Below are 10,000 nucleotides of genomic sequence, written 5' to 3'. Positions count from 1 at the left end.
CACATCGTCATGTTGATGCTCGAAACCTGCAAACAAAATCTTTCCATTTTATCTGCAGTCACAATAGCGAGAGGAAGCGGCTCGGAGCCCGATGGGATAATCAGGATAATAGCTTTGTTTTACAGGACGAGCTGAAATCGCTGCTCTCATGACAGGAAACAACAAATATTTACGCAGTGGCGTGGCGACGATGTCAGCGTGCACACGCCCTTCATTCTGCTCACACTCCTCTGTTTACACACAACCTGAGTGACATCCGGTCACGACTGCGTTCCTCTCATCAGGCACAGAGACACAAGGTGACGTCACACTAAAGTCTGGCACAGAGAACGTCCCTGATAAACATCAGACTTTATTGTAGTGAACACGAAGAGAATCTTTTATACAAAGCCTCTTAATGTTATGGCTTAAATTCATTCGATTAAAATCTCTTCTTATTTCTATAACATTTAAAAATCTCAGAAAGGTTTTTGTGTCTTTATAATAAACTAAAAGAGACGTTTAATAATAAAAGATCAAAGGTTACATGAGTTTATGCCTTATTTATTAAATAATTCACATTTTTATTGTTTTTATCTTTTGCTTTAAAATTCACTTTTCTGTACCTGACGTTATCTCCACGTTCACCTGCAGCACAAACTGATTAAACTTATTCACTTTTTATTACGTCACATTTTATGACTTTATTACATAAAGGTTATAATGAAGCTGCACATTATTGAAGGTTCAATGACAAAAATAAATGTTATTAATATGGACAGCGTTCACGTGGCTGCTGAGGAACTCGTCCGGATCTGGAACATTTTTTTCCATAAAGTAAACAAACTCAATGTCAAAACACATTTATTATTTATTATTTATTTATATATATATAAGTCAGTGTGTGTTCATGTCTCAGGACATAACAGCACTTTTCTCTTCAGAGGATTTGTTTTCTAAAGTGTTTGAGACAGAAGCTGCTCTCAGGTGTGTGAATGAATATCGTCTTACACTGCAGTGTGTTCTATTATTCAAACACACACACACACACACACACACACACACACACACACACACACACACACACACATGTCAACATTAACATCTGTCTCCACATTGTGTGTAATAACAGAACACAAAGAAAAAACACAGCCGAAGAGAATGAAATAAAATCCCACTGAAACTGACAGCTTCTTGTTCTTAAATAAAAAAATAATAAATAGAAAATATTTTGTTGCAAAAAGATGACACATAAATTTGAATTCACAAAAAATACTATGGACTGATAATAGACAGATATTTAACATTGTTGTGTAGTGTATAAATATCCACAACACGTGAGGAGCTAGCATCGAGGCTAAAGACAATCAATACATAACAATGATAGATTTGACATTAATTTACACCTATAGATTATGACAGGATCAGTATCACGTCATCAGTATCACGTCATCAGTATCACCTCATCAGTATCACCTCATCAGTATCACCTCATCAGTATCACCTCATCAGTATCACCTCACCTCATCAGTATCACCTCACCTCATCAGTATCACCTCACCTCATCAGTATCACCTCATCAGTATCACCTCACCTCATCAGTATCACCTCACCTCATCAGTATCACCTCATCAGTATCACGTCATCAGTATCACCTCATCAGTATCACCTCATCAGTATCACCTCATCAGTATCACCTCATCAGTATCACCTCATCAGTATCACCTCATCAGTATCACCTCACCTCATCAGTATCACCTCACCTCATCAGTATCACCTCACCTCATCAGTATCACCTCATCAGTATCACGTCATCAGTATCACCTCATCAGTATCACCTCATCAGTATCACCTCATCAGTATCACCTCACCTCATCAGTATCACCTCATCAGTATCACCTCATCAGTATCACCTCATCAGTATCACCTCATCAGTATCACCTCATCAGTATCACCTCATCAGTATCACCTCACCTCATCAGTATCACCTCATCAGTATCACCTCATCAGTATCACCTCATCAGTATCACCTCGTCAGTATCACCTCATCAGTATCACCTCATCAGTATCACCTCGTCAGTATCACAATAAAAAGAACATAATGTCCTTTTGTCCTTGACCTAATATTCAGGAGATTGTGGTGAGTTCACAGCATTAATGTGGCTTCGACTTCAGGTCTGTGTGTTAGTTGGTGCAGGTGTGAAGACATTTTAAAGGTAATTCATCTGTGAGGATGTTGTGGTGGTGCAGGGGATTGTGGGTAATGGGGGGTAATGGTGGAGTGTTCGAGCTGTGGGAGTGTAAACACTGCAGGATAATGAGGAGAACTGCAGCTCAGTGAAGACAAACAGATGAACACCTGTTAAAACTGGAGCGTGACGTGAGCAGAGTGAGGAGTGCTAATCAGAGATGGTCGTAAAGCTCCACAACACACACACACACACACACACACACACACACACACACACACACACACACACACACACACACACATACATATGCTCACACACACACACACACAGATACACACACATATGCTCACACACACACACACACACACACACACACACACACACTGGAGACTCCTTCATACACACACACACACACACACACACACACACACACACACACATATGCTCTCACACACACATACACACACACACACACATATGCTCACACACTCACACACACACACACACACACACACACACACACACACACACACACACACTGGAGACTCCTTCATACACACGCGCACACACACACACACACACACACACACACACATACACACAAACACATGTGCTCACACACACACACACACACACACACACACACACACACACACACACACACACACACAATTACAGTGTTTAGTAGTAATTCCTAACACACTTGCACACTCCCGCTAGTCAAATTGCTATTGCTAGCAAGGTGACGTTTAGTAAACAGCTTAGCATTAGCATCTGTGTTTATGTAGCTTACACACAGTTACAAACAATTTTTGTTCACATGTACACAGGGGTTTGTGTGTGTGTGTGTGTGTGTGTGTGTGTGTGTGTGTGTGTGTGTGTGTGTGTGTGTGTGTGTGTGTGTGTGTGTGTGTGTGCAGACTAGTCATAAACATGAATAATAATGCCATAACCAAAGTTTTTGTCTCTGTGTGTGTGAGACAATAAACATCTGAACTGCAGATGTTCCCCCCCCTCTCTCTCTCACACACACACACACACACACACACACACACACACACACACACACACACACACACACACACACACAATTACATAACAATTTCTAATCCCACCCTCAGCATTTATAATGCTTTATATCCCACTGTCTGATGTCCCCCATGTGTGGATGAGGTTAACTTTTCAGTCCGGTTCCTCTCACGGTTTCTTCCTCATCTTGTCTCATGGTGATTTTTATCACCAATGTCACCAATGACTTGCTCATATGAGATAAATGTAAATTTTAAACTTTTATTTTGAATTTTTATATTTCTGCTCCATTGTTAAAACTATATCTAACATTTAAATGGTGATCAATCATCAATAAACATATTTAATTTATATATCATTTAATCTTTACTACAAATAAAATAAAGTCATATGAAATATTTTATTCTGTTATAAATGTGTAATTACTATCATAATGAGTCCTAATGAGTGTTAGTGTGTTACGTCTGTATTCCCTGTGTATTCGGAGTGTGTTTCTTCATGACATGTTCAGGTTAGAAACGAAAGGAAAACGTGCTCATGTGTTTGTGTGTGATTTATTTCTCAGAATAAACAGAGCAGAAAATCTGAGCTTAACTCTGCTGAAGACATGATGATGATGATAATAACACAGAGCACTGATCTGAACATCACTCACACACACACACACACACACACACACACACACACACACACACACACACACACACACACACACACACAGTATGTGATGTGACAGAGAAACAGAGCTGTAACATTGAGAGCATTAACATTACTGTGAGTCATCAAGCTCCTCTTCATGCCAAAGAGCTGAAATGGTGACATCACTATGACACCTATCATCTTCCATCAGGGCATATTAAACACACACACTCACACACACACACACACACACACACACACACACACACACACACACACACACACACACACACACAAACACACACACACACACACACACACATTTGTCACCACACATAACTGACCACACACATAAAAAACGTACACACACACTGCATGACACACAGCTCACACACAGATAATGACAGATATCTTGGATCTCTATTTACTCAAAACTAGAAAGAGTAAAAACTTTAACTTTCATGCAAAATCATTTGGAATGCAGCATTTGCATGAATTAGCACTTACCTGGTGGGCGTGGTCAGAGGAGTGGTGTTAGCTCTGGAAGTTTTCGGTGTCTCCATGTTCACTGTCTCTGATGCACTGCGGCATAGCCGAGAGAAACACTACACCATGGCGCGAAAACGCATCTGTTATGCACTGTAACACACCTGTAACACACCCACAATACACCTGTTACACACACACCCTAACACACCTGTAACACACCCACAATACACCTGTTACACACACACCCTAACACACCTGTTACACACACACAATACACCTGTTACACACACACCCTAACACACCTGTTACACACACACACCCTAACACACCTGTAACACACCCACAATACACCTGTTACACACACACCCACAATACACCTGTTACACACACACCCTAACACACCTGTTACACACCCACAATACACCTGTTACACACACACACCCTAACACACCTGTTACACACCCACAATACACCTGTTACACACACACACCCTAACACACCTGTAACACACCCACAATACACCTGTTACACACACACCCACAATACACCTGTTACACACACACCCTAACACACCTGTTACACACCCACAATACACCTGTTACACACACACCCTAACACACCTGTTACACACACACCCTAACACACCTGTTACACACACACAACACACCTGTTACACACCCACAATACACCTGTTACACACACACCCTAACACACCTGTAACACACCCACAATACACCTGTTACACACACACCCTAACACACCTGTAACACACCCACAATACACCTGTTACACACACACCCTAACACACCTGTTACACACACACAATACACCTGTTACACACCCACAATACACCTGTTACACACACACCCTAACACACCTGTTACACACACACAATACACCTGTTACACACACACCCTAACACACCTGTAACACACCCACAATACACCTGTTACACACCCACAATACACCTGTTACACACACACCCTAACACACCTGTAACACACCCACAATACACCTGTTACACACACACCCTAACACACCTGTAACACACCCACAATACACCTGTTACACACACACCCTAACACACCTGTAACACACCCACAATACACCTGTTACACACACACCCTAACACACCTGTTACACACACACAATACACCTGTTACACACACACCCTAACACACCTGTTACACACACACAATACACCTGTTACACACACACCCTAACACACCTGTTACACACACACAATACACCTGTTACACACACACCCTAACACACCTGTTACACACCCACAATACACCTGTTACACACACACCCTAACACACCTGTTACACACCCACAATACACCTGTTACACACCCACAATACACCTGTTACACACACACCCTAACACACCTGTTACACACCCACAATACACCTGTTACACACCCACAATACACCTGTTACACACACACAATACACCTGTTACACACACACCCTAACACACCTGTTACACACACACAATACACCTGTTACACACACACCCTAACACACCTGTTACACACCCACAATACACCTGTTACACACACACCCTAACACACCTGTTACACACAATACACCTGTTACACACACACACCCTAACACATCTGTTACACACACACAATACACCTGTTACACACACACCCTAACACACCTGTTACACACCCACAATACACCTGTTACACACCCACAATACACCTGTTACACACCCACAATACACCTGTTACACACCCACAATACACCTGTTACACACACACACCCTAACACATCTGTTACACACACACAATACACCTGTTACACACACACCCTAACACACCTGTTACACACCCACAATACACCTGTTACACACACACATCCTAACACACCTGTTACACACCCACAATACACCTGTTACACACACACCCTAACACACCTGTTACACACACACACCCTAACACACCTGTAACACACCCACAATACACCTGTTACACACACACCCACAATACACCTGTTACACACACACCCTAACACACCTGTTACACACCCACAATACACCTGTTACACACACACACACCCTAACACACCTGTTACACACCCACAATACACCTGTTACACACACACCCTAACACACCTGTTACACACACACAATACACCTGTTACACACCCACAATACACCTGTTACACACACACCCTAACACACCTATTACACACACACACACCCTAACACACCTGTAACACACCCACAATACACCTGTAACACACCCACAATACACCTGTAACACACCCACAATGCACCTGTTACACACAAACCGTAACACATGTTACACACACACAATACACCTGTTACACACACACCCTAACACACCTGTTACACACGCACAATACAACTGTTACACACACACAATACACATGTAACACACCCACAATACACCTGTAACACACCCACAATACACCTGTTACACACACACAATACACCTGTTACACACAAACCCTAACACATGTTACACACACACAATACACCTGTTACACACAAACCCTAACACATGTAACACACCCACAATACACCTGTAACACACCCACAATACACCTGTTACACACACACAATACACCTGTAACACACAAACCCTAACACATGTTACACACCTACAATACACATGTTACACACCTACAATACACCTGTAACACATCTACAATACACTAGTAACACAATAGTTAACAATCACAGGAATTAATGGCCACATAAGGAAAGTGAATTGGTGATTAGTGATTAATATATGAATACACACAGTGGTGTGAAAAAGTCTTGGCCCCCTTCCTGATTTTTTGCATGTTTGTCACACTTTAATGTTTCAGATCATCAAACAAATTTAAATATTAGTCAGAGATAACACACGTAAATACAATTTTTAATGATTAAGGGGAAACAAAACCCAAACCCACATGGCCCTGTGTGAAAAAGTATTTGCCCCCCTGTTAAAACAACTGTTGTTTATTACACCTGAGTTTAATGTCTCTAGCCACACCCAGGCCTGATTACTGTCACATCTGTTCACTATCACTACATCACTTAAATAAGACCTGAGTGACAAAGTGAAAGAGACCAAAAGAGCCTCAAAAGCTACACAACATGCTGAGATCCAACGAAATTCAGGAAGAAATGAGAAATTCAATTCAATTCAATTCAACACAAGTTTATTTGTATAACACTTTTTACAATAGACATTGTCTCAAAGCAGCTTTACAGAACATAAACACAGAGCAGAAGGTAAACATAATTAATGATAAAGGAAATAATGAATAATAAAAGAAATAAGAATTAACAGAATAAAAATTCTAGATTATTATTAGATATATATAGTTCACAGTGTGTATGTATTTATTCCCCTATGAGCAAGTCTGAGGTGACTCAGGCAGCAGTGGCAAGGACAAACTGCCTTAAATTGGTAAAGGAAGAAACCTTGAGAGGAACCGGACTCAAGGGGGAACCCATCCTCATATGGGTGACACTGGGGGTGTGATTGTAATATACAGTCAGTTAAATGTTGTATTGGTGTAAGGATCATGGACTTCTGATCTCCTGAGTACCACAGAGTCTAACTGGAGATGTCTCAGGATTCTTAGAGTCGGCCTCGGCTCAGTGGACGTCCAAAGGCTTCGTCCCACAGAGGACGTTGGGAGCTGGTACAGTGTCTGGATGCCTCGGGATGGGTACAAAGAGAGAAGCAGTGGAAAGGGATTAACATATCTGCTGTTCATAAAAATGTGCTGGTCTGATGTACTGGTGCATGATATTATGGGATGTATTATGTGTACGCCTGACTAAAGAGATGAGTTTTTAATCTACATTTAAACTGGGAAAGTGTGTCTGAGCCCCGAACACTATCAGGAAGACTATTCCAAAGTTTGGGAGCTAAATAAGAAAACGCTCTACCACCTTTAGTAGACTTAGATATTCTGGGAAATAAAGTAATTGAGATCTATCAGTCTGGAGAAGGTTATAAAGCCATTTCTATAGCTTTGGAACTCCAGTGAACCACAGTGAGAGCAGTGGTGAACCTTCCCAGGAGTCGCCGGCAGACCAAAATTACCCCATCTAACCCTAACCCTAGCATGTAGCTACCTACTATCATGTGTTCTGATATTTGATCATATTGTGGTAAAGTAAAAGTGTATTAAACATTAGTTTACTAAAGGTACATTATCAGACGCTAACATGACCTTAAAAAGGTGGTTCATGCTCAAAGACCCTCCAATGTGGCTGAATTACAACAATTCTGCAAAGACGAGTGGACCAAAATCCCTCCGCGGTGCTGTAACAGACTCACAAACACTTGATTGCAGTTCTTGCTGCTAAGGGACCAAGCAGTTATTAGGTTTAGGGGACAAACACTTTTTCACACAGGCATGTGCGTAAATTTCATTTAACAGTGGGGGGGGGGGGGGGCAATAAATACAAAATTTATCGTGAGCAATTTTTGAAGGACACAAATAATAGTCAAATTGTGCTTATAAAGACACTGTATGTCCCCACAGTGAGAAACTTTGCTGTTATCATTATTACTGTAACATGGAGACGTGTCATTATGTTCAAAGTTTACACAATGGTCATTCAAAGTGCTTTACATAAAAAAAGTAAATCTATCATAAAATAAATCACAACATTAAAAACAAGGAATTAAAAAAGGTTTAAAATTTTATTTAAATGAATTAAGACACTTAAGAACAGAATAGAAATTGATTATACAGTAAAATACAGTGAGGTCAGTTCGGACGTAGCACAGTGATCGTTTAGTAAACGCACAACTAAACAATATGCTAATTGTGGCCGTTAATGTTAAGTTAACATTATGCCAAGTCGTCCTAAATACAACACTGCATGGGAAACGGCTTTGGCGTGTTAGTTACAGTGCATTGTGTAACAAGCAAGTAAACAAGCTAACGTTAACTAGACGTGACTAGTTAAGTCATATAAGTAATAAAAAAAAAACCCTTTGACACTTTTTCATTGTAATTTTGAACAAATGTTTTAAACTCATGGTATCTTGTCTGTAACCCAGTGAGCAGCATTAATGTATTCAGTGTTAGAGATTTAAGCTCTTATGTACGTCGCTCTGGGTAACGGGTCTGTCACATGCTGTACATGTAACTGTAATATTTTAATCACTATTATAGCAGATTCATGGAAAATTACATCCGTAATCAGCATTTTTGCCGCAACTAATTTATGAATGAATCTGCATCAACTACATTAAAGAGAATCTCTTTATTTAAAGTGAATAAAATCCCCGACTTAATGGAGTTGAACGTTAACTGAGCCGCAGCCGCACACCTGAGTCGTGTGTGTAGAGTAGGTGAGATGTACTGGGGCAGGAGGCAGTGGGTCAAACCACTGAGGAAGGGGAGGGGGAACTGTGGGTCAAACCATTGTGAGGAAGGGGAGGGGGGAAGGTCAAACCACTGTGAGGAAGGGGAGGGGGGACTGTGGGTCAAACCACTGTGAGGAAGGGGGGGGGGAGGGTCAAACCACTGTGAGGAAGGGGGGGGTCAAACCACGGTGAGGAAGGGGAGGGGGGAGGGGTGGGGGGAATTCAACTGTTTCTAAATACATTTCTACTTACACAATTATTTAGGTATACATACATATATAATATTTCATAATAGAGAGTGCGATATTTTTTT

At 41.1% G+C, this 10,000-nt stretch overlaps 1 protein-coding gene across 1 annotated transcript in view; it reads right to left on the bottom strand.

The window, feature by feature from the left end:
- Positions 1 to 10,000, bottom strand: part of LOC113651906 (INSC spindle orientation adaptor protein) — a 35,613-nt gene that overhangs the window by 12,385 nt on the left and 13,228 nt on the right. The window contains exon 2 of the mRNA XM_027160860.2: positions 4,347 to 4,489. Within this exon, the coding sequence (XP_027016661.1) occupies positions 4,347 to 4,402 (56 nt within the window). The 5' untranslated portion in view covers positions 4,403 to 4,489. The remainder of the gene's footprint in view (positions 1 to 4,346; positions 4,490 to 10,000) is intronic.

Source organism: Tachysurus fulvidraco, chromosome 17, assembly GCF_022655615.1.
Source record: "Tachysurus fulvidraco isolate hzauxx_2018 chromosome 17, HZAU_PFXX_2.0, whole genome shotgun sequence".
NCBI classification, from domain to species: domain Eukaryota; kingdom Metazoa; phylum Chordata; class Actinopteri; order Siluriformes; family Bagridae; genus Tachysurus; species Tachysurus fulvidraco.
The sequence above is the reverse complement of the archived record's forward strand: the minus strand, read 5'-3'. Positions and strand labels throughout refer to the sequence as shown.